Source organism: Neomonachus schauinslandi, chromosome 5 (assembly GCF_002201575.2).
Source record: "Neomonachus schauinslandi chromosome 5, ASM220157v2, whole genome shotgun sequence".
NCBI lineage: Eukaryota > Metazoa > Chordata > Mammalia > Carnivora > Phocidae > Neomonachus > Neomonachus schauinslandi.
Genome location: NC_058407.1, coordinates 86715423 through 86743087, shown reverse-complemented (window position 1 = coordinate 86743087; position 27665 = coordinate 86715423). Strand labels below are relative to the sequence as shown.

At 35.7% G+C, this 27665-nt stretch overlaps 1 protein-coding gene across 1 annotated transcript in view; it reads left to right on the top strand.

Annotated features, from left to right (window-relative positions):
• The window catches only part of PIK3C2G (phosphatidylinositol-4-phosphate 3-kinase catalytic subunit type 2 gamma), a 384724-nt gene that overhangs the window by 254246 nt on the left and 102813 nt on the right, over window positions 1-27665 (top strand). Inside the window, exons 23-25 of the mRNA XM_021690398.2 lie at window positions 343-479; window positions 2340-2509; window positions 22985-23141. Of these exons, the coding sequence (XP_021546073.1) occupies window positions 343-479; window positions 2340-2509; window positions 22985-23141 (464 nt within the window). The remainder of the gene's footprint in view (window positions 1-342; window positions 480-2339; window positions 2510-22984; window positions 23142-27665) is intronic.

Below are 27665 nucleotides of genomic sequence, written 5' to 3'. Positions count from 1 at the left end.
TTTTCTTTCTTTCTTTCTTTCTTTCTTTCTTTCTTTCTTTCTTTCTTTCTTTCTTTCTTTCTTTCTTTCTTTCTTTCTTTCTTTCTTTCTTTCTTTTCTTTCTTCTTTCTTCTGATAGATGTGATCCCAAACACTACAAATTGCCTCATTGCCCTCTAGGATTTGGAAAAATTAGAAAGGCCATCTAGGTAAGTCTCCTTCAGAAAAGAAGGTTTGCAAAGAAAAGGGTAACCCATGTAGTGCTGGCAACTATTATTGTTACGTAGATCAAGATGTGTTTCCTAAGTATTCCTCATCCTGTGAAGAAAGAATTATTTCTATAATCTCTTTTTTATCAACCAGGGTTGGTGCAGATGGTACCTGATGCCATAACCCTAGCAAAGATCCATCGCCATTCTGGACTGATAGGACCATTGAAAGAAAACACAATCAAAAAGTGGTTCAGTCAGCACAACCATTTAAAGGCAGATTATGAAAAGGTTTGTCCTGCTGTAGCTAATTTTAAATAATGTACTAAATAAGATGCTCTGGATGCTCTGGATTATTAGCTAATGTGGTTTATGAAAAAGTAAATTAAGTACACCTTGAGTTCTAATTCACTGTCATCAGCTTAGTAATAATGATCCAGTTTAAATGGTATATTAACTAGGTAAAATTTCTGTATTTGGTTTTACTTCCTACAGCTATCTCTTCTGAGGTGATGTTCCTTGAAACTATCTCTTTCAAGTTACCTCTGCATGTCTGTACACAATCTCCAATTTCTATAAGTCCCCCTCCTTCCTTTGCAATGCATTTCTTCTGCTGAGCTCTACTCTTCCAGGCCTTATTCTTTTAGTGTTTGCAGAAGGCATAATAGAGTTTTTGTTTTTGTTTTAGCATCTCAGAACTTTACAAAATGTAGCGTTTTATTTGACTGCAAACCTTTTTTCCCACTTTACTTCATACTGGCATCTGGCCTGCAGTGTACAGATGTGCATATTCTGCCCTACACCAGGGCTCCCAGCTAAGGGGATGAGTTGGTTAAAACCAGGCTTTGTTCTACTTGCCAAGGCATGAACTGGTACAACAGGGTCTACCCGGAAGCAGAGGTACCTTTATGCTAATTCACACAAAGATACAATATAGGCTAACATTGAGTTTGCTTGGAACTGTCCAGAGGACTGAAATTCCTTCATCCTAGGAAACACCTCAGTCCTGAGCAAACTGGGATAATTGGTCACCCGAGTTAGAACAGGCCATGATAGAGAGATCCAAGAGTTCATCTATTCCAGACTTCTGTGAGGTTGGAGTAGAACAAAATACAGGCCTTTGGAGGTCAAATAACAAAGATAAGATGACATTATCTTGAAATCTTTTTTAGCCATTCCCAAAATTATAGCTTGAGTTTTAACAAATCTCTGGGGTTATATTATTTGAGGTATTTTCACATACATTTGCTCTTCACAACTACCATGTAAGGGTATCTTTTATTATCTTCACTTTATAAGTGAAAAATATCTAGAGAGATAAATTAAATGACTTGTTCAGGTACTTGGGATATCGAGAACTAAGACATATAGTTCAGTGACACAGATTTCCACTTCAGCAGGTCAGCCACACCATTCTAGGAGACCCATTACTGCGGCCCAACCACTCACTCATGGTTACACCATGGTTACAGTCAAAGTTGCATCATTGATGAAAATGATGTGTACCCAGGGACCATTTTGAAAATAAAGAGTAATTTTGGCAAGAAACCTCTGTTTCTTAAAGAAACAGAAGGCAAAATTGACTCAGTAGTAATCTACTTCCACCCACACAGACATTCACTGATATATACTGTACCAAATCACTTTGGGATAGCAACTGGATTACCTATTTATAAAGATAAACATAAAATATTACATATATCTCAATATGGCTTTTTCTGTGTTAAAAATTCAAAGATTCAAAATAGATATTTTAAATTTCTCTGGGAATAGGCAATATTGAATCATTTTGTTCCTTCTTTCACCTTGAAAAAAAATCATTCAATATTGTATATTTGAGACATCAAAAAAACCACGCCAGGAATCTTCTTCAATAAACTATGAAAATTAGATCTGACTGAGTAAAAGAGATATTTTGCACAATTTCAATGAAAACATCCATTAGGCCAAAGAAGAGGTTGCTTCATGTTCTGTAGCCTATCAAGAACCAGTCATTTAATCATAATCTTCTCTCAACTGAAATGTAGAAGTAGTTCTCGATTATGTAATTTTGCTTTTTATGATAGTTTTTACCATTAGCCCTGATGCTAATGCATTTGCTTATTTTGTGTGTGTGTGTTATCTTTGTGTTATTGTTTTTCAACTGATTAGGCCTTGAGGAACTTTTTCTATTCCTGTGCTGGCTGGTGTGTGGTAACGTTCATCCTGGGAGTTTGTGACCGACATAACGACAATATCATGCTGACAAAGTCAGGCCACATGTTCCATATTGACTTTGGAAAATTCCTAGGTCATGCACAAACATTTGGAGGGATAAAAAGGTCAGTGTGCAAATAATGTTTATTACAGTAATTAAGCAGTGTCCTAGAGTGATATGTAACATGTAATGGCATAGAAACCCAGCAGATGACTTGCTCCCCATCTCCCCCCAGATGACATAAACATGTTTATATATCTAATAAGATTGAAGGAAATATTTTTTCAATAGATTGTTAATGGAACAAATTAGGTTTCCTCAAATTGTTAGTGGACTTCTCCCCTGAGATGCTAATCCTGTTCCAGGCTGAATTGTCTGAAATATAATATTTTCATTTTCTTATAAACCTTGAATGGACAATGAGGCATGAATTCATGGTCTCAATACATCTGGTATATTGCCCATAGCAGTCACCACCCCTGGTCTACGTATCATAAAACTAGCACATTTCCTACACTGAAATAGCCTTGAATCATTCCAAAAATACCTAGTGAGCAACTGCCATTCAAGGCTCTGGGGATATAACAGTAAACAAGGCAGACACAAACCCTAATCTCTTTCTAGTAGAGATGACACACATTAAACAAGTTAGCATGCAAAGAAATAATATGAGGAAATGAGGAGTTTAATTTATTAATAAGAAACTGAAGCAAAGAAATGGGATAGAGGGTGACTGGAGCAGGGATGCTATTTTTAAAGAGGCCTCTAGGAAGAGATGAGAGACACTGTGTAATTAATGATCCACCTTGTGGAAATCCATGAGAATAGTATCCTAAGAAGAGAGAACAGCAAAAATAACAGTCATGCACATGGAAATAAGCCTAGTATGTTCCAATGACAAGAAGGCCTAGGGCCTAGAGGTGGATGGAGAGGAGTAGGTGGTAGGAGGTTAAGGTGAAGATTTCAGTGGAGGCCAGATCAAGTAGGGCACTGAGGACATGGTATGGAGGTTGGCTTTTATTTTAGGTTCAGGGGCAAGCCATTGATGGATTTCAGTGGATTTCAAAACTCTTTCCTGCTGTCCTGTGAAGCAATGAGACCAGTTAGGAGTCAACTACAATGATTAAGGCAAGACCTTAATGGAAAAGAAGTGGTAAAAACTGACAGATTGAGAATATATTTTGGAGTCAGAGTTATAGAACCTGCTAATTGATTGGACACTGGCCATGATTAATGGGCTGTGGGAGGGGCTTAGCAGGTAGGAGAAGAAAGGAAAACATTCAAGGATGACTCCTGGATTTTGGTCTTAACAAATAATTATATCATTTACTGAACCCAAAAAGAATTGGTGGCTGAATAAGTTTTTGTTTTTTATTTGAACTGGGGCAAGGAAACCCAAAGTTTAAGACTAAAAATCCCTTGCTTTAAAAAGATACTTCACCTGAAAGTAGAAATGGGATCAAACCATTCTAAAGAGTAATCAGTCACTTTTAGCTAAAAGCAGCTCCCCCAAAGAAGAAATAATGTCTCCTACAATATAGCATGATGAACTTTCATTAGATGGCCATTATCTGGTATTAAAATGCAAGCATAAACTACATAATATGATCTTCCCTATTTTGTAGAGACATACAAATGGAATCATTTCACTTGTTATTCTTTTCAATATATTGTCTTCTATGCTAACTACGTTGAGAAAATTCACCACATCTGCATTCATTCCTTAAAAATCTACTGAGGATGGTCTGTGTGCCGAGGACTGTAATAAACCTTGGGGACACAAAGGGTAATAGTCCACATTTACCACCTCAATGGGGCTTGCTCTTTCTTAGAATACTGGAAGACAAAAACATAAATAATCACTGTAAAATGTGGACAGGGCAGATAGTTGTATGGACTATTAGAACATCCATAGAGGCAGGATACCTAGTTTATGAAAGACAAATGTTAATTAACATACATGAGCATATACATAATTTACTCACATAACATGCTTTCCCTAGAATCCACTCTTCCCCAGAAATTTAAAGATTAAATTATAGTTTTGACATCTTTATTTATTTTGCTGTATGGTCTACTGGAAATTTGGGTTAACCCTTATTTATTTAACCAGCAACAGCATTGACCATAGGGTTAAAAAAGGAATAAAAATATTTCAGTCCCACAGAAAAAGTTCAGGGAAACATAAAAAGTAAAGAATAGGTTACTAAACAATATGGTAAGTGCTGTAATGGAGATATGTACCAGGGTCTATAGAAAAGGTGGAGGCAAATTGGCTTGTTTATTAATATTACAACAGCTACTGCTGCTTCTACATTTGGCAATTTTTTTGACATATAATATTATATTAGTTTCAGGTGTACAACATAGTGATTCTACAATTCTATATATTACAAAATACTGCAAGTGTAGTCACCATCTGTCACCACACAGTTATTACAATATTATTAACTATATTCTTTATGCTGTGCATTTCATCCCTGTGACTTATTTATTTTATAACTGGAAGTTTGTACCTATTAATCTCTTTCATCTATTTTGCTACCTCCTACTTCCCTCGCTTCTGGCAACTAACTACCAGTTCTGGGTATTTATGAGTTTGTCTGTTTTTTGTTTGTTTGTTTGTTGTGTTTTGTTTTTCAGATTCCACATATAAGTGAAATCATATGGTATTTGTCTTTCTCTGTCTGATTTATTTCACTTAGCATGATACTCTCTGGAACCATTCATGTTGTCATGAATGGCAAGAGTTCATTTTTTTTTCATGGCTGAGTAATATTCCATTGTGTATATATGCCACATCTTTATCCATTCATCTACTGATGGACATAAACATAGGGGTGCATATATTTTTTCAAATTAATGTTTTCATTTTCTTCATGTAAATTACTGGATTATATGGTACTTCTGTTTTTAACTTTTTGAGGAACCTCCATGCTACTTTCCATAGAGACTGTACCCAATTTACATTCCTACCAACTGCACAAGAGTTTCGTTTTCTCCACATCCTCACCAACATTTGTTTTTTCTTGCTTTTTGGTACTAGCCATTCTAACAGCTATAAAGTGGTATCTCATTGTGGTTTTGATTTGCATTTCCCTGATGATCTGTGATATTCAGCATCTTTACATATATCTGTTGGCTGTTTGTATGTCTTATTTGGGAAAATGTCTATTCAGGTCCTCTTTTGGCAATTTGAAATCTTTTTTGTGCAATGTCTGAGGTACATGAAAATGTACCCCGCACAGATCCTCACTCATAGTAGGTTCTTAATATTGCTTATCAGGTAATAAACTATTCATAGGGAATCATTCAATCATTCAGTAATTCAATAATTATTGATTGGATCAATGAAAATGAAGTTGGCACTATCTTCCTTTGAGATTATTGATTATTGTTCACAAGTTAAGGGGGCCAACTGCAGCACTATGATCCATTTGGATTATTATTTGCAAGATTTTATCTCCATCAGTGGCTATGTAAGACTCATTAGCAATGTCTCCTTGGATTTCTGTCTTAAAACTGATACTTCTGCCCTGAGTTTAAAAGTTAAACTGAACTATTCCTACTCATTATTACTCCTATATCTTTTGAATTGTATTCTAATAATTTTCTTCCAAGTCTCTTTGGCTGTTTCAAGAGTTCATTTGAATGTTGTTTCATAAGATAACTTACTTCTTCTGTCCTAGGACCATTGGTTGTTCTTATTGGTTACTAGGTTGACAATAGGTTTCTTATAAATCAAACCTCTATATCCCCCTATGACACATGAACATTCTTATTTATACTACATTTTTTACATTATAGACCTGATCTTTAGAGAAAAGCCTAGCTTCACCTAACTTCTTCTAAACACATGCTAGACATATTAATAACCGGCTCATAAAGTACAAAGCCAGGTATGTAAATCATGCCCTAGGACTATGCTAATCTCTCACAGTCTAGCAAAGCCATATAATGCTCTAGTAATAGCCAGTAATAACCCAGGATCATACTCCTTAACATAAAATGCTGCACCCACCGAGACAAGAAAATACATGTATCCCAGACACATGTGTTTATACTATATCTACTCTTTAAAAACATAGAGGAGGAAAGTATTTGTATAAATTTTTAGGTTACTTTTAAGGATCACTAACACATATCAGCTAATTTCACTTCATAATACACTTGCCTAAATCATTGCTCAACTGCACATATAGAGTAGTAGTTTCCAGTTGTGGATGGTTTATGGGTTGGCAAAAAAGAAATCATGTACATACATAAGACCCCCTCTAAGTTGTAGATATATCCTTTAGCCAAGGATACAGAATTTAATAATGGAAATTAGCAGACCAACAGAGCAGAACCAGATGTAGTGTGTCTGGGAATAAATTTTCCTTTGATCTTTGGTTTCCTTAAAAGCAAGAGCAATGAGGTGATGTTTTCCTTACAAGCAGGATCTTGAGAAAGAAACTGATTTCTTGCTGGGCCATTGCCCCTTATATTCATATTTACCTCACCATTCCAGAATATCTCACACTAAACATTTATGTGATTGTGTTTAGAAAATGTCCATAGACATTGGCTCTCCTGATTCTTGGATTATATCGAGTTAGCCCAGCAACACTGTCATTTGAAATTCTTACCCGGTGTCCCTGAACCGTTCCTCTGAATTCATTTTCCCAGAAATCTGGAAAGCCCATGCTTGGACCAAATTGGAACCTCCTGTAGACTTTCTAACTTTGAAGAAAGAAAAAGAAATGTCATCTCAGTTATGAATATGAAGGATTTCAGATCCTATATATAAACAAACAATCCTTCCTTATTGGTTTTAATTAAGAGATTAGATAAAGAGAATTTATACCAATGGATTAAATCACAGGGCAATTCAGCCCTAGCATTCCTTAATGATTCTGGGGAAAATTTGGCTAACCCTTACAATGGAAACAATGAAGAATTTCACCAACTTTCTGAAGCCAATTGGTTTTTCTTTTGAAATATTGCTTAATTATTATCTTCTTTCTTTATTTTCTCTCACAAAGATTCAAATTAAAGTGGTTAACAAATTATGCATCCACAATTTTTCACTCAAATTTCCTCTGTAACAATGATTTCTATATAGCAAATTTTTCATTACTTAAAAGATATCATTGTAATAAACTGTAAATTTCAACTCAGTAATTTCTTGATGGTGACTTTCTCTTATGGAGGAGGAAAAATTAAGGAAGATCTTTTATTGGTGGTGTTTATTGTTCTTCTAATTCATTGTTTCATATTTTTATTTTTTCAAACTATATTTTCACAGTCAATATGGTCTTTCACTTCAGTAATGCTAGACTTGCATGAAGTCTTTAATTTTAGAGGTTGTATGAGTGATGGTTAAGCTCAGATACCTTGGAGATAAATTGTATGATTTTTTTTTAATTCCGTACTACAATGTACTAACGATGTGACCTTGAACAAATGGCTTCTCTGTGATTCAATTTAGATTTTTATGAAACAGATTTTTTTGAAGATTAACTGATACATGTAAAGTGCTTAGAAGAGTGTCTAGCATCAAGTAAAGACTCTAGAAATATTGTAATTAATTGTAATGTAAGTACTCCAAACAAAGTGACAAGAAATGAGACTGCATCTCTAGGTAATTATTGTGTCTTTGTGTTTAAAATTATTTAAATATCTTATTTTGGTACTTTTTTTAAAGTATGCACTCTGAAATTCATGAGTTGAACTATTAGTCCTTAAAGTTCTCTGACTTTGAGGCTTGTTGTCTGATTACATTGCAATCTTGTTGGTTGCATTATTCTTCGGATTTATTTAGACTGTAAGGTATTTAACCAAGTCATTCTTTTTTTTTTTTTTAAAGATTTTATTTATTTATTTGACAGAGACAGAGACAGCGAGAGCAGGAACACAAGCAGGGGGAGTGGGAGAGGGAGAAGCAGGCTTCCCGCTGAGCAGGGAGCCCGATATGGGGCTCGATCCCAGGACTCTGGGATCATGACCTGAGCCGAAGGCAGCCGCTTAATGACTGAGCCACCCAGGCGCCCCTAACCAAGTCATTCTTGACTTCTGATATAATTTCAGACATAAGCAGAAGTGTGCTAGACCTGGATCACTCTAGCTTGCAAGAGCATATTGTGTGTATTCCTTCTCAGCTCCATGTTCAATGACATCACTTTGGTAGCCTGAAACCAGCTATAGTGAAAATATATATATACACCATGAAAATTAACAAATGTCACAAGTAAGAGCTTTCTTTTTTTCTAAAAAAAAAAAATGAGTTGGTTATTAAATATATGCCAGCATATCAGAGGACATAAATCCATTTAAAACAGACGAAAAATCATTCCAGAACACAGACAAAATAAAATTTCAACTCTTTTCTTTTCCTATTAAAATATTTACATGAAGATAACCAAAATATTATGTAAATATCTTCTTGTAGCATGGTTTATACCCTTTTCAAGCTTTATCCCTGTAGATCACCAATCACCAAATATAATTAATCTCAGAATTTTCATCTCAATATTAGTCATAAAAATTCCCTATATCTATAATCATCTTGACATTATCTTCAATAGTTAATTACCACTGATTTAAAAATTTTTTGTTTAATTTCTAATTTGGGTATTGTAATGTTTATATTCTAAATACCCTTAATTTAAAACCATCCTTGAAAAAAAAAAAAAAAACTCCCTTAACAGATTAAAAAATTTTTTTTTCTTACTCCAATCATTCTGATTTAATGTAATATTCATAGTAATCCAGATGCTATATAGGCATTAATGATCTCCCACATGCTTTAATTAATATCTTAATGTTCTTTGAAATTAGGTGAGTCTCATTGGTCTGTTATTCACACAGTTGTTTATTAATAAACATTGTGGTTCTTTTTACTGAAAGCAGTATCTGAAAAAAAGCACACTTCCCAATACCTCTCCAACTGTGAGTGCCTTAAGGGCATCTTTGTATCTTAAGCACCTAGCTAGTTCCTGACACTTAGCAGAGGCTCAGTTTTGGTTGATTGAAGGATCACTACAAAAATGTCATAAAATTTACCTCTCTTGACCTAAGAAAGTACAATTTTCCTGAAGATAAAATTATTAATAACCTGCTATATTCTGTTATTCTAACTACAAATTTACCAAGGGATTTTTAGTTAATGGTAAAAAGCCTACATGTGGGAGTCTGGGGAATGAGACTCAAAATTTGATAATCATTACCTCACACCGATTAAGATGGATAATATTAAAAAACAAAAAACAAGCCTTGGTGAGAATGAGAAGAAATTGGACCTCCTGTACAACATTAGTGAAAATGTAAAATGGTCCCACTACTATGGGACAGAGTATGGCCTCAAAAAATATTATGTTTCTCAAAAAACTTATAAAAAATTACCATATGATCCAGCAATTCTACTTCTGGGTATGTACTCAAAAGAATTGAAAGCAGGGTCTCAAAGAGATCTTTGTACACTCATGTTTATAGCAGCATTATTCGCAATAACTAAAATGTTGAAGCAAACCAAGGGTCCATTACAGATGAATGGATAAGCAGAATGTGGCATATAGATACAATAGAATATTATTCAGCCTTAAAAGGAAGGAAATTCTAACACGTACTACAACATGGATGAACCTTGAGGACATTATGTTAAGTGAAATAAACCAGCCACAAAAAGACAAATACTGCGTGATTTCACTTACATGAGGTACTTAGGGTAATCACAGTCATAGAAACAAAAAGCAAAATAGTGGTGGCCAGCTGCTGGGTGGAGGGGGGAATGGGGAGTTATTGTTTAATGAGTATAGTGTTTCAGTTTTATAAGATGAAAAGAATTATGCAGATGGATGATGGCGATGGGTTGCACAATATTATGAATATATTTAATACCCCTGAACTATACATTTAAAAATTGTTGAGATGATAATTTTTTTGTAATGTGCATTCTACCACAACAAAATAATTGAAAAAAAAATTGGTACACTATAAGTTTCACAAAGCCAGTTCCAGGCAAACTACAACTAATATCTGAATAGTGCTCTGATGTTCAAAGTACTCTCAGATAGACTTATTGCCAGAGAAAGTTTGTTCTGTCATTTTCATCTACTCACTATCATTTCTCCTTCTCCCACCCCCCTTATTATTCCGCTAGGTTTTATTATCTGGTTTCTTCTGAGTAACCTTTTTTATATCTACCTCCTTCCCTGTATATGTAGAAAACAGTTCTTCCAATTAAAAAAAAAATGCATTTTCTTCAAAGAGAGACTTGTAAGTTTTCAGATGAGAAGAATGGGGGATGATTAAGTGCTAAAGAAAGGATGGAGTGTTTGAGAAAGAGGGAATAAAAGGAACAAAATGAGAGAGGGAAGAAGAGAGGGAGAGAGAACAATTAAAATAGTGGGAGGATTCTGCCTTCTGGCACTCAGTGAGTCTGTACTCCATTATGAACAAAGTATGCTTGACATGGAGGATATGCAAGCTCTCCTCAGTTAGTCGAAGGTACAATGTGCTTGTCAATATAAGCATCTTATAGATTCAACTGAGTCTGAATCTAGTTTTTAAAGAAAGGTTACACATATCTCCTAAACATGAGCCTAGTATAAAAACTTCATCTGGTGTCCAACTGAAGAAACAGTACCTACTCCTATACAGAGTTTAACTCATGGTGTTAAACTTAGTAAGAGATAAAATGTCCATTTTAAGCATGATTCATAAATTTTGATCATGCAAATGGTAACTTTATGGGCGATTTAAATGTTTTCAGAGGCAACTTGGACTATTCTTGATTTTCATTTCCAACTTGATTTGAGAACCTAATCCTATTTAAAATGTGATAATACAATCCAATTTTACACAAGCATTATGGCATTGATAATCTTTTCCTCATAGTTAGACCAACATCTGTTCCAAGCATACTCTGGAATTCCATGCAAAGCATAACTGTACACTTATTCTTGAACTCAAACTCAAAGGAGGAAACAGGAGATTTTAGAGGTGCTGACCTGACCAATCTCTTCTTGTCCTCATAAAATCCTGACCTACTATAAATTCACACCCAAAATATCAAACTTAAGAAAGTACGACTGATCGTTTTAAGAGGTAGCTGTTCTAACAACCCTTTTCAAACAAGAGAGATAATGTATCCGAGCCTGACAGGAACACCAGAGTCAGTATCTAAAGTTTCTAAGCAGTTTAAGATCAGGGTTCTCTCAGAGTCTATGGACCCACAGTGTATCTACAAGAGGCTAGACTAGGAGGAAAAAAAAAACATATTTTACACTTAACAGATTATTGGTGAGAGTCCCCTTAGTTAATAATTGCTGAGAACTTGGAGATCTCATGGGGCGTTAAATGTTCTTTTTGTAATATACATGCACCCTTATGTTTTCTCTATATTGCACATAGGAGATTTCCTGTGTTGTGTAATTATATGAGGTTCTGTCCTATCCAATGAAGATTCCAAATTTGCCTTCTCAATTAACTCATAGATATTAGACAAGAGACTTGGGTTGTTTCTGTTGGACAGCAAAATGTGTTCTCTGAAATGTAGGTCGTTTGTGATATCAGGAAAAGTGTAGGCTTAAACATTCCCCAATGTATTCTGTTTTCTGCATTCATTTATTTGTATACTAATATCACCATTCACTATGATGGGAGTCTGCAATTTTTTAAATCTCTAAGAAAATATATTTTAATGTTACTATGATATTTTCTGGGGGCAAAACCATCTGAAATTCATGAAATTAATAATAATAATTTCAGTAATAAAAATAAAATATATCTCATTACTGAGTCCCACATTTCAATTCAGGGTACAAATACATATTCAAACACTCGAGTCTAAAGTTTGGGACTAAAGTTTATGTCCATTTACTGACATTTTCAGTTGCTCAAGTAAATACTAGATGAACTATAGTATAAAAAAAAGAAATATATATGTTCACAGAGCCCGGGAGACAGATTCTATTGTCATGAATCCTTCACAGAGTTCTCTGTCTTTCCATTTCACTCTCCAGATCCCCTGCCTCCATCAGCAACACTGAAATAGGTAGTTCTTCTCACATCGCTCAGTATTATCACTGGGAGTGGCAAAAAGTAAGCATTCCTTAATGTGATGCTGCATCATCTGGTATAGGGAATCAGATTCTAAAGGAAATTGTCAAAATTACAATTTAAAGCCTCATAAGTACTTGGTATGCATTAGCTAATTAATCCTCACAGGAACTCTTTGAGGCAGCTGCTATTATTTTCTCTAATTTAGAGATCAAGAACTAAGACAGAGAAAAGTCTTAGTTGTTATAACTTGTCCAAAATCATGCGCAGTAGGTGGTAGGACCCTTGGGAAGATGCCATGTAGGAAACTGATACTCCCATTTCTCAATAATCCCAGCACACTCTGTTTTCTCTCCAGTACTGGGACAGATGGCTGTTTCTTTAGTTAGTAACAGATGACATAGTTATCCTGCATTTATGGCCATGATATATATTAAATTCATATCTTTAACAACTACAATCAAATATGTTGCAAGATGATTGTACTGTGAGAGGCATTCACAAACTAAGACCATGTGGTAAAGTAGCAGGGCCACTCTCCCATCTATGGGCAATGTGCTCTCAGGGTGAAAAAGCAGGCACAATTGTCATTCTCTTTTAATTTTTTTTTTCTTATATTTAAAAAAAAGCCATCTAATAGAAATAGCTAAGAGAAGTTAAATGCTTGTGGGATGTGAGTCTAGTTTTCAGAGCCCACCAGGGACTGTTTTATTGAACTTTGGATGGCCAAAGACCACTCTGAGCTGTTGGGATGAAGCCCAAGGGTTATTATCTAGACTGTAGAATTCACATTGGAGGAAGTTACTTCTGTGAATTATGGTGTCCTTAAATAGCTTATGTGCTCAATACTTTAAAATCAAACATCATTCATTTTTAAAGTATGTATATATTTGCTTAAGGAATAAAACAATAAATGGAAGACCACTCATTTTAAGGATACAGCACCTCAGTTATTTCAGAGGATATCCATTACAATTAGGATGCTTGGTCCATTTTCCTTAAAAATATATTTCTGAATAGGGCAGTCTCCACTGTGAGGGCTAGCGATATTGAGAAGATTTCAAGAGGAAGTGTAACAATGGCAGGACTTTGAAGAAAGTGTGAGAGCTTAAATTAGTGGGAAAAAGAAGAAAGAAGCCTATATTTAACAGTCGAGTATTGTGAATAAAAGTGTGAAGGCAGAAGATAAGCATGTGCCATAACCCACTCATCTTTCTCTGTGCTACACCACAGCAGCCAAGTGCTGCAAGAAACCATCGAGAGGGGCGCCTGGGTGGCTCAGTTGTTAAGGGTCTGCCTTCAGCTCAGGCCATGATCCCAGCGTCCTGGGATGGAACCCCGCATCGGGCTCCCTGCTCAGCAGGGAGCCTGCTTCTCCCTCTCCCACTCCCCCACTTGTGTTCCCTCTCTCGCCTGTCTCTCTCTGTCAAATAAATAAATAAATAATCTTAAAAAAAAAAAAAAAGAAACCATCAAGACTACAGGGCAAAAATTGTCCCCATTTTCAAATAGGCTGTCCTCACAGCCCAGCAATCCCACAATGCTTCTGTGCTCATCTCACTATTTCATGCTCCACAAGGATTTGTACTTTATTCTTGCAGGATGAAATTCAGATCCCTCCTAACCATTATTCTCCACTCCCTACTTTAGATAGACAACCACAACTCCTACTTTATTGGGAAAATAGAAACAATAACAGAGCCTGCTTTTCTACTCAATACAAAACTCACAAACTTAACATCTTAATTACATAAATTTCTTCCTTCCTGTTAGAGTAGATTTGTTTTTCCCTTCTAAACCAATCCCTCCATTGTGCTTTAGAGCCATTTCCCACCCACCTTCTAACATACATTATACTATCAATAATTCATTTTTCCTTGCATATTTATCCTCTCCATCTTAAATAATCCTTTTAAATATCCTTGTCTCTCCAAAGTTTAAATAACCTTGTCTCAAATGCCCAATTTCCATACCACTTTGCTCATCACAAACTTCCTCAAGGAGTTGTCTAAATTCTTGACATCTTTTCCTTACTTTTCATTCCATAACCACTTCAATCTGACTTTATGCTTTATTAGATGATAAAATCAGGGGCATCTGGGTGGCTCTGTCATTGAGCAACTGACTCTTGATTTCAGCTCAGGTCTATCTCAGGGTCCTGGGATTGAGCAGCAGGGGAGTCTGCTCCAGATTCTCTCCCTCTCCCTTTGCCCCTCCCCCCTGGTGCACGCTCTCTCTCTTTCTCTTTCTCTCTAATAAATAAGTAAATCTTTAAAAAATGATAAGATCAACAATGACCTGCATAGTGTTTAATTCAATAAATCCATTCCTCATTTTACCTGATTTATCAGCAGATTTCAGTGGTATTGACTTCTCCTTCCTCCAAATACCTCTCCACTTGCCTTCTTGAATAGTTTATCACTCTCTGGTTTTTTTCCCTTTCTCAGTATTCAATACAGGAGATTCCCTTGTACCATACCACTAAATGTTAAATTCCACAAGACTCATCTTAACCCTCTTCTCTTAACTCCCTGCAGTCTCCACCAAACTAGTATCAGCCACCCAAGTCTTCTATCAGTATCAATATCCAGATGACTCATACAAATTTTAATTAAACATTTTATTTTGAGATAATTGTAGATTCACATACAGTTGTAAGAAATAATACAAAGGAATCCATGTACCCTTTGCCAGTTCCCCCTAACAGTAACATCTTATAAAATCATAGTATACTATCATAACCAGGATATTGATATTGATATAGTCCAGATGCAGAAGAGTTTCAAAGCCCCTAGTATTCTTTGTTGCCCTTCTATGGTCATATTCACTTTCCTCTCACCCTTGTCCCCTTCCATTCTTATCTCCCAGCAACCACTAATTTGTTCTTCATTTCTATAATTTTGTCTTTTCAAGAATATTATGTAAATGTAATCAGATGGTATGTAACCTTTTGGGATTGGCTTTTTCACACAGCATAATTCTCTGGAGAGCCACCCAAGCTGTTCTCTGTATCAATAGTTTGTTCCTATTATTGACAAATAATAGCCCATAGTATGGATAAACCACAGTTTGTTTAATTATTCACTGATGGAAGGACATCTGGTTTATTTCCAGTTTCTAGGTATTACAAATAAAGCTGCCATGGGGGTGCCTGGGTGGCTCAGATGGTTAAGTGTCTGCCTTCGGCTCAGGTCATGATCCCAGGGTCCTGGAATCGAGCCTCACGTAGGACTCCCTGCTCCAGTGGGGAGTCCGCTTCTCCCTCTCCCCCTGCTCCCTCCCCCCACTCATGCTCTCTCTCCCCTCTCTCTCTCTCAAATAAATAAATAAAATCTTTTAAAAAATAAAGCTACTATGAACAGTCATGTATAGGCTTCTGTCTGAATATAAATTTTCATTTCTCTGAGACAAATTTCCAAAAATATAATTGCCAGGTTGTATGGTAGTTGTGATGTGGGAAACAAAGGCAAAAGAAAAATTAAATTTCCATACTACTTACAACCCACTGACAAGTTCTTGAAACAGGCAGAGTGACATTCCTCTAGAAACTCAGCTGCCTGGAAGTTAATACTTTGCTAAGAGCAAATCACAGTCTTAGCTTAACATTATCCCAGCAGCCCAGGATCCTGTAAGTCTACTTTAACATATAAAAATTCCTTTGGAAACTTCCTTTATCTCTAACCCTCAAGATATATGTTGGCAATCATCCCCCCAGCATATGACCCACTGATATACATCTGCAGGGCCTCATGACTAGGGTCTTACTAGACAGTGATAAATGACCTTTTCCTACCAAAACCAACCCCCTTTGGGTCCTGGAAACCTTGCTTCCAAAATTCCTATCCCTAACCCTCCTCCCAACTTGAAATTATATGATTGGCTACTCCTCATGACCACAGGGCAACTCTTTCTGCCCACAGGTCCTGTGCTTTACTAAAACCATCTTTTTGCACCAAAGACATCTCAAGAATTCTTTCTTTTGTACATCTGTTGCACATTGTTGTTGTTGTTGTTTAAGAAACTACCAAGTGGACTACCAAGTGGTCTTCCCGAGTAGCTATACCATTTTACATTAACACATCAATGTATGAGTGATCCAGTTTCTCCATATCCTTGCAAGCATTTAGTATTGTCATTAACTTTTTATTTTAGCCATTCTGATAGGTATGTAGTGATATCTTATTGTGGTTTTAATTTGCATTCCCCTAACAGCTGATGTTGAACATTCTTTCATGTGTTAATTTACCATCTGCATATCCTCTTCTGTTGTCTTTGCATGTCTTTTGCCAATTTTCTAATTATATTGTTTGATTTTCTTTTACAGTTAAATTTTGAGACTTCTTTATAAATTATAGGTACTACTCTTCTGCTGGCTATGTGATCTGCAAAAACTGTCTCCCAGTCTATAACTTGTCTTTTTATTCTCTTAAAAACTCTCTGCATAGCCCTAGATCCCAAAGATTTTCTTCTACATTTTTTTCTAAAAGTTTTATAGTTTTACATTTTATATTTAAGTCTGTAATCCACTTTAAGTTAACTCTTATATTAGGTATGAGGTTTTGATCTCTTTTTGCCTATGAATGTCCAGTTGCTCCAGTATCATCTGATCAAAAGCCTATATCCTTTCTCCACTGGATTGCTTTTGCACCTTCACCAAAAATCAGTTGCAAAAATCATATTTGCATGAGTTTATTTCTGTTATTTATCCTGTTCAAATGATCTATTTGTCTACCCCTCTAATGCAGGATAGTTGGAAGAAAGGCAGGCAGGGACAAGAGGCTCCTGCCCTAAGAGGAAACCAAACTTAAAAGATTTTTACACCACCCTGGAAGGAACCCTCCACTCTTTCCTACATGATAGGTAGACGACAAAAACCTGATTGGATGACAGGCACATGGAGTGTTAATCAGATTAAAACAGCCCACCAACCAGCCCATAAAAACCCCTAGACTTAGAAACTCAGGTGGCAACCCTCTCGGGTCCCCTCCCTCTTGGGGAGCTTTGTACTATCACTCAATAACTATGGCTCAATAAACTTTGCTTTGCTGCCTCCACACTTCCCCTGGTCTGGTTCCTTCCTCTTCATTCTTCAAAGCAGCGTGACAAAGAACTGAGGACACTAAAGAAAAAGAAATCCTGTAACACCTCCACCAATACCAGTTCCTTACTCAACTCTCCCTGATACCACACAGACAGGGGACTGAGGTCCCTCATTACAACTTGGTGAGAATGGAATTTTAGGATTCCTTTAGAGCCTTCACTGGTGTGGTGGGGGAGTGGAATTATGTTTTGGGGGGTTTTTTGTTTGTTTGTTTGTTTGTTTTTCTGCAATATTTGGCTGGAGTAGAGTGGTTATTGTCTAAAATTTTTTTGTCCCATTAGGCTACCCTTTTCCTGGGCCTTTGGCTAGAAAGAGCAGGCTTTTCTTGGCAATTTTTTTTTGTCTGCACCCACTGGCATTTTCAGACTGCCATCTCCTTGAGCTCTATGTTTGGAATATATGTGGCAAAAAGAACACCCAGAGAATTCACCACCATGTTGTTTCTTGAGTCCTGAGGTCCTTAGGTAGTCAAAGTAGTAATCTAACTCACAAAATTTTACCTCCAGGCTAGATCTTTTCTTTATGGTCTGGAAATAAGTATCACAATACCTCATTGTCATCTGCTCCGGTATGTCTCAAAGACACCTCAAAAGTAACTCGTTCAAAGCTGAACCCACTCTGAACATTGCACTATAGTCTTCCTGACACACAATCCAAAAATGTAAAGGTGTTCCTAACATTCTTCTCCTTTTCATTTTGAACCATATGAAGTCCTCTTGGTTTTTGATTCAAAATATTTGTTGTTCTCCCACTTCTCTGTATCTGCATAACACAATCCTAACCTAAGCTATGCTCATATCTAATCAAAATCTTTTGCAAAAGTCTCTTATCTGATCTACTCACATACACCTTCCCTTTTCCAAATTCTTCTCCATGTTACAGCTGGAGGGACCTTTTCAAAACATTGTCATTATTATCAATACGTTTTTATTGCTTTTAGGATATTTATTTTTAAAATCTTTAACCTTACCTATAAGCCTCACACATATCTATTGTAGATGCTCAATAAATATTTGTTGATAAATAACTATAGTACTCTAACATTTTGGGTGCATGCCTCCCTAGCTGGATTAAAGTCACCTAATGGAGAGACATATCCTGAAAACTTATGCACTCTCAGTGCAATGATGATGATCTTAGTATTCTAATGAGTTTATACAAGGAGATTACATCTACAAAATGGTTAAAGGGGGAGTTAATGCATAAATAATAACAAACAGCAAATTATTAATTGTCCTGCTATTCCCCATATCAAATGAATTTATTTGTGTCCTTAATAATTAGTATTTGTTTGTAACAGAAATATCCTTAAATTTCTCAAGTATATATGCATTTTTAAAGTACTACTTACTTCTCACTTATATTGGACATCTAGAAATTATTCTCAGCATTTTTACAGGATAATACTTTCAGAGAAGGACTGATTATAAGTTAATAAAAAGATTAACTTTGACAACGAAATGACAGAATTATAACAAATAAGATGTTCACATGGCCTTCCCACATAAATGTTAAATTATCTAACTTTTTCACTGCATGAGCTATGTATATTTACTGTTGCATCCATTGCAGAATACCATCAACACATTGTTTGAGACATTAAGAGTAGATAAAGGAAAGAAAATAATGTCTCTCCCCTTGAAAATCACACAGGTCATTTGGGGGAAAAGTCATAAGACAATTGAGACTATAAAGAATGAAATAAATTAGCTGTAGGGATAAATTAAAAGATAAGGCAAAGTAGGAGAGAAATTGGCAAAGGATGGGTAAATTAGAGAAGACTTACTAGAAAAAAAATTAGGACATTAGGTGAGAGGCAGAGAGAGAGAGAGAGAAACATGGCCAGAAGCAGGAAACAATACAGGTAAAAGGTACAGAAGCAAGAACAGGTAGGGCTTAGGCAAATAATAGTAAAACTACTAATCTGGAAATAGAAACAGTAGGATAGTCACAACAAGAAATTTCTGGTAAAATTGTCCAGCTACAAGTGAGAGGTTTTCAGCATATGAATCAGCAATAACAGTATGGACTCTAAGAGATCAAATAGTTTCCAATCTTCTCTCTTGCCACAACCAATTTATATCTCAGATTTATAAGTATTGCTTAAATTCCAGACATAGTCTCCAATACATTAATTCTATGACCTCGGATTAGGTTTGCATTTGAGTGAACTGATAAAGCACATCCCAGCTACGATTCTTACAGCTTGTAGGGATGGGATAGGATTCTGTTTCATGTGCGTAGCTTCTTTCCATTCATAGAAAATTTTAGTCTAAGTCATTTTAAAGATTGGTCAGAAGTGAGTCATGCAAGTCATATGGAAAAAATGTAGCATTTTATTTTGTTGGACCCACTGAAAATTTAGATTATGATAATATTTAAACACAGCTAAGATTGGGTCCTTCAATATTATTATTAGTTCATATTTTCTCTAACTTAGATATGTTTCTTTGTGTATTTGACTTTCTGCTGTGGTGTTTCTTCATCTGATTTATAATGGTGGTTACCATGGAAGGAGGAAATGTGTTATCACATGAACCTGAGCATAATTACAACAACTTTCCAAGGGAAATCCACTTGGTCAAGCATATGGGAGAAAAAAGGATATATATCACATTAGAAAAGAAAATTTAAGGAAGTTGTACAATTTAAGACTCTCTTAAAATTATTTCAAAAGTTCCATTCAATATAATAAAAATAAATATAGTATAAAGAATAGGGGGCGCCTGGGTGGCTCAGTTGGTTAGGCGACTGCCTTCGGCTCAGGTCATGATCCTGGAGTCCCGGGATTGAGTCCCGCATCGGGCTCCCTGCTCGGCGGGGAGTCTGCTTCTCCCTCTGACCCTCCTCCCTCTCATGCTCTCTGTCTCTCATTCTCTCTCTCTCAAATAAATAAATAAAATCTTAAAAAAAAAAAAAGGAGTAGGAAAAAAATTGGAAAATTCTTACACATAGAAATATATTTTTTTCTGATTATGAAAGTCTGGAATATTGCTAAAACTCTAGTAAAATGTTAGCGATAGTGATGACTACATGTGTGAGCTATATAGAAAAAGTGCTACCAAATTCAAAGGTCCACTTAAGGGTTTTTGCAGACAAAGAGGTTACATGGAGTTGCTGGGAGTAAATTAAACCTTGAAGGAAGGATGGAAATTCACTGGCAGCATTTTTGTAGAGAGAAGGAGATTTAGTTATGACAAAATTCAGCTCTGAGAACCCATTCATTTTTATTAGTTTGAGGCCTAATAATAGTATTTAACATTAATTGAGTGCTCACTATGTGCCAGACTGTGTTCTGTTATATGCTTTAACCTGTTTCATCCTTCCAAAAGTCCCAAGAGTCAACTGCCCTTGTCTTCATTTTACAGAGGAGGAAATTAAGGCATGGAGAGGACAGGTAACTTGCCCAGAATCACAGAAGTAGTAAGTGCTAGAACATGATTGAAAACATGGCTAACAAGGGCCTGAAATCTGTGCCCCCTGCATAGAGCTTCTAATCATAGCAATTTAAAAGTGTGTAGCCTTCTCTATGTGTCATGCATTTGTGTACATGTTTTTAGTAATCTTCACAGCAATTCTAAGAGCTAGGTATTACCGACCTCAGAGATGAGGAAATTGAGATACAGCAGGTCTGGGATTAGAACCCACGGTATATCTCCTGTTTTCAATAGCTCTGCTTCCAGCTTGGCTAAAATACAAGGCTATAAAGTAAATTCATAGCATACAGATTGGATAAATCAATGAAGGCCAAAAATAAAAGGATTTGAGGCAAACATTTTGAAATTTGGACTTGATTCTTTTTTTTAAGATTTTATTTTTTCATTTGAGAGAGAGAGAATGAGAGAGAGCATGGTGGGAGAGGGTCAGAGGGAGAAGCAGACTCCCCGCTGAGCAGGGAGCCCGATGCGGGACTCAATCCCAGGACTCCAGGATCATGACCCGAGCCGAAGGCAGTGGCTCAACCAACTGAGCCACACAGGTGCCCCTGGACTTGATGCTTAAGACACATTCCTCAGTATCTAGGTGCTCAATAAACTTTGTTCAATGAATGAATGACTGAATGAATGAATATAAAGTTAAGATATTGTTACACCAGCCTCCCTGCCAGTCAATGGTAGCATGGATCACTAAAATAAATAAATAAAATAAAATAATTACAATCAAACAGAGGTAGATTATTTATTTTCTTTAAAATACTTGCCTGTGGTCAGATTCTACTGATCCAGATCAGCTACAAAATGCCTGGGTTGTAGCTTTCTGATCTGAATATCTACACTTCTGAGACGTCTAAGTTAGATTAGCAAGATTTTTCATTCTATTGTATTTTTATTCAAATGCTAATCATATAACAATACAGAACATAAACAGTCTTTATTAAAAAAAAAAAAGAAGCTTTCTCAATAGTCCATGACTTTTTTCAATTGTTGCTTAGACTAACCTTAATTATATCTAAGCTGCTAGGCTCAAATTTTAAAATATGTTTTATTTCAATTCATTCAAAAATCTTTACTTTAAAAACAATGTTTACCCAAAACTGTATTCCCATCTCAAATGTTTCTGGAGGACCTTAAGCCAAAACAGTATCAGCATGGTTTGTTTCATCATTATTCTTCATATCACAGAGAAGTGTTTCCAATCCCTCCTCGGCTAATCTCTTAGAAATGCTATTGCTTCATCTTGGGTCTCTTCATGTCTCAAAGAACATGAGAAAAAAAATGACAAAAATAGAGAAAACACGATCACTTCTCTGGTCCTTTGTTTTCCTATTTCTTCAACCTTGGGACTACGGGAGGCAATATTATTTACCTACCAACTCATATTGGTTTGCTCATATTTCCTTCTTTCTGATCAATATTTTTATTGGGCCTAGTGTGAAATGAAATACAGCCTCCTTTTTTTTCCCTTACAAAGCATATGACAGTGAATTTAAATTTTTTCATAGATTGCCTTTTGAAAGAACTTGTCATTACATATCTTAGCTATTACCTGAAACTTTTTCCCTAAAGAGTCAATATCTTCTAAGACAAAAAAAGAAAAAAAGAAAACTTAAAAAAAAACCCAAAACATGAGGTCAAATACATGGTCTGTTCTATTATTTTAAAATTTAGCAACAATTTAGCAATATAGTTTCTGTAAAATCACCTTTGTTATTAATTGGCCTTAGATTAATTTTTAATGGATAATATTTCCATTAAATGTAACTTGGAATTAAATATTTGAGACCATATTGTAAAATAACTTGTTCTTCCTTCTCTGTTGCAGCCCAGCTAAACTATTCAAACCCTACAATTAGCAAGTTTCTCCAGCTATCCCATAAAGGAGGTGGTTCCATTCCTTAGAGTAGAGAGAAAATAACATAAAAAATTTAAATGAAAATAAGATGCTGTAACTGCCTAATTGAGCTCTACACACCATTTCTCCTCCTGCTTATGGTTGCTATTGTTTTTGGGTTTGTAGGGACCGAGCGCCTTTTATTTTTACTTCAGAGATGGAGTACTTTATTACAGAGGGTGGGAAAAACCCACAGCATTTCCAAGATTTTGTGGAGCTTTGCTGTCAAGCTTATAATATTGTCAGAAGGCACAGTCGACTGCTCTTGAACCTGTTAGAAATGGTAAGTCCCTTGGGGAAACAACAAAAATAATACACTTCATTTATGTCTCTCTTTCAGTAGTCTATTTTTTCTAATGGCTTGGCATTCCCCAAAGAGCTATTCAAACCAGAAGGGAATGAACAAGCTAAAAGTACCATTGTATAATTTATAAACACATTTCTTAATAATTCATTCCATTAGTTCACAGTTATTGTCTCAAACATTTCTATTCACAATAATATTGATGTATTCAGGGGTTATCTCAGTATATTTTGATTAAAGATTAAGGACAATAATTTAGAATATTGTATCAGTTGTATTGTGCTTAAGGATTTTTCAAAAGTACTTTAAAAAATACTAGATTAAGGACAGTAATTTAGAATACTGTCTCAGTTGTATTGTGCTTAAGGATTTTTCGAAAGTACTTTAAAAAATACTATCTCATTTACACCCATAGCAACCCAATGATGTAGACCAGACAAGGATTTTTCCTGGCTCCCCTCCCAATCTCTGCCTTCTTCCAGATTAAGAACCTGGGGGTCAAAGATATAAGACAGCTTCCTAGCAACTCAACCAGAGAGTAGTACATTTAGTGGTGTACATTGGTTCCTACTTAGTCATGCTCCTATATGCTCTCTGTTGACTTACAGTGGAAAATTTAAGTTTCATTCCACTGGCCAATGTTAAAGAGATGGAGACTAGATATACAGGGTGAAAGGAGAGGGATCTGATAGAAATATCTTCTGGGAGAAGGACGGGGTGTTTCCTTTAGGCACATAACATACACACTAGTAATTGTAGCAAAATGTAGGAGAGAAACACAACTTTGGTAAATCAGGAAGGTGTTTGAAGCCAATGCAATCATAAAAAACAGCTGGTTTAGAACATTCAGATGACAATAATTCTACCAGATGCTGTTAAGGGCACAGACTTCTTACTTAACTCCAATAAGATGATGCTTCTCATCTATCAAATGAAGATAATAGCATCTACCTTGTAGGATTGATGAATAAATGATCTAAAAGTGAATGTTTTGCATGAACATTATACTAAGTGTTTTATGCGTATTAATTGATTTATATTTCATAATAACCCTATTAGATAATTAATATAAAGCACTTAACACAGTGCCTGTCATGTTGTAGGGTTCAATTATTTTATTATACTAGATCCTATTAATCCAAAAGAGCACTGTCCAATAGAGTATCTCCTACTCATGTGTGGTTACTTAAATTTAAATTAATTAGTATTGACTAAACTTTAAAATTTAGCTCCTCAGTCTCACTAGCCACATTTCAAGTGTTCAATAGCCACACGTGGCTAGTGATACCATATTGGACAACACAGTTATAAAGCATTTCCAACATTGCAGGAAGTTCTATTGGGTAGTGCTGAATAAATGTTGACCTTGTTGCAATGAAGATTTGACTGGATCCTTGTTTTAACTTTCAAACAACATATGCACCTTACTCTGTCTTAAAAAATAGATATTTTAAAAAAAACACTATAAACATGTCATCTTTCATGTATAAAGACACTTTGGTTTCTTCATGTGTGAACTGGATATGTAGTTTTTCCCATTTCCAGAATTTTCAAGTTGGCTATTCCAATAATAGCTAATGATTAATATTGGTAGATTTGCATTCTATCTCCCAATTCTATTGGGCCATATTGCAATTATGAGATGGCTTATGGCTCATAATCTGTGTTCATACCACAAAGGAAACTTTACAAGGACTAACTCTGTGATCTTAACTCCATTTACATATAAATATCTAGGTAGTATCATTCTAATATTCTCTGGGTCTCTAACAGGCTCTAAATCAAGAATCCCTGAGTTCATGAGTACTGTATGCCAAAAACTGTGAGGATACATTAACATATGAGACCTAGGCAGCCTTAAAATTTTCACTATGGTAAGGAAGATAAAATTCGTGTATACAATAAATGAGGTGTCCAGCCTTTTTAAATGTCTATAATGTCATAAATAACTGCATACAAAGAGTAAGTACCATACTCTAACAACTGCTTGAACCAACCACAGACATTTTAAAAATAAACCCAAAGTAGAAAAGCACAAATACAGATTATGCTATTTCTCAGGTGACACTAAAATTATGCTGAATAACAAAAGTGAGCACATTAAGTAAAAGGACAACCATTTGAAAAAATTGATTGAAAAAGCTATTGGGCTTTTTTCTCTTGTTTAATAAACTTTTCTACTTACCTAAAAAGAAAACTTATAGCACATGTGTCATAATATATAAAAAGTTATTTTTATAAGGCACCTGGCTGAATCAGTCAGTTAAGCATCCAACTTTTGATTTCGGCTCAGGTCATGATCTCAGGGTAATGAGATCAAGCCCCGTGTGGGCTCCACGTTGAGAGGGAAGTCTGCTTAAAATTCTCTGTCCCTCTCCCTCTGCTCCTCCCCACTCACATACGTGCACACTCTATCTCTAAAAAAAAACAACTATAATGTAAAGAGTTTATATAATGTTATTTCATTTAAAAGAAGTAGATGGTGTTTTATCAAGTACCTGAAGTAATTTTTCATAAAAAATATTAAAATCAAATGTTGAAGGTTTCTGTTACATAGTATGCCCAAAAAATCTCCCTATGTTCTAATTATTCAAGTCTTGACTTCAAGGCTAAGGAGGAAATTTTGACAGTAAAAAGCACGAATTCAGATTAAGCAAATAATCTTAGATTTAGACTCTCACAGAAGCTGAAACAGACCAGGAGCAATGTCGACAAATTAGACCAATGAATAAATACATATGAAACAGTAGTATGTTATTGCCTCTGTTTCTGGTCATTTACCTCTCCAGTCTCTGCTTTTCAGGTTTCTTTCTTACGGGATTCTGTAGATAACCAAAGCATCAGTAAAGGTTTCAGGACCACATTTTCTCTGGCATAGCTTCCTATAAAATAAAAACCGAATTTAAATTTGTGAAAGATTATTTTCTGCCCATGTAAGTAATCAATATTTCCTTCAATTCTGTCTCAAACTGACTCTTGTTGTATTAACTTCTTTTAAAAGAACTCAATCTACTACTCCATGACCCAGTTACAACCTGAGAAATAATTGACATGGGTCATAAATTCTATCTTCTGTGAATGGTCAGTATCCAGGGTTATGAGTCACAAGTGTTTGGTGAGTCTACTATGGAGTTAATGGCTCATCCCTTGTTGAGAGCAGCATATTTCCAGTTATCCACAGTCCTTTTTATTTACTCCTGGGAGAAGCAGGGAAAAAATAATCCATGAAATTCCCATCTTGCTTAAAAGCAAAACATCTGTAGGAGACCCAAGAGTGTTGCTGGCTGAATTCACTAACATAAAAGCCTGTATTTCATCAGCTTTTCTCTCATTAAAAAATCAATATCAGCTATTATGGAAGGCTCCCAAAGAACACAGGAACCATTCACCCAGTTTAAAATGTTTATCACACCCATTATTATATCAGATATTTCCCAGAAGAAATCTTTCTAACTGCTCTATGTGATGGCAAAGAGTGTCTGTTTCCCTAAGCATAACGATCAAAATAGCTTTGGACTTAGTAGGAGGAGAACAGAAGTTGAAAATTTTGAAGTGTTCCTCTCCTTTAAAAAGGAAATGATCTGTTTATCACCTGTATCTTTTCATTACCTATACTAGCCTAACCACCCTTTCCCTTTCCTATTGCCCCAAATAAAGTTATTACCCATGGAATCTAGGCTAAGAGGGACTTGAACCACATCTCTGTGAGTCAGAGAACAGACATGATTAAGTGGACCCCAGTGTGAGGTCATCCATACTCCGATGGCAGGGTCAAAATACTCAGTCTCCTCTCTCAACAAGGGCAAAGCTTGCACTTGTTTACTTTCAATCAACCGCATAACAAGGAGAGAGCTGGATTCATCTACTTTGAAGCCATCTACACTTGGCAGTTGGTGTATAATGGGAGTGGGGGGAGAAGAAGGAGTATGTATAGGGTGTACTTCCCAAGAAAATGTTTGACAGAGTTCTAAGCAAGCAGGTGAATTCTGAGTATCCAGAGAAACCAGAAAGCAATGCAGATCTAAGCAAGAAGCTCTTCTTAGCAAATGGACAATCATAGTCTGATAAAGGGGAAACTTTCACAATAAGTACCCAGATGTCTCTAGAACTAGTACAAAACTGAAAAGATAAAGCCTAATCTAGACTTTAGTTGCTGCTGGAAATATACTCTCTATGGTTGATTTTAAATTTCATAGTCAGGGTTGAACTTGCTACTTCTAGGCTTTTAGTGCCTTACAAGGTCAGACATTTTTTTTCATTCATTCATTCATTCACTCATTCATTCATGCATGCAAGCACGCATTATTTTACAGACTTTCATTAAGTTCTATTTGCAAGGCACCAAGCTTGACAATATAAACAATTTAACATCAAATAACAACTCAGTTCTTGTCCTCAAAGGACTTCAAATTGAATGTGATAAACATATATGTGAACAAAACATAGTATTTGAAAGAGGTGTGACCAAGATTGGATTGCTGTACAAAGAAAGCAGTAATTAAA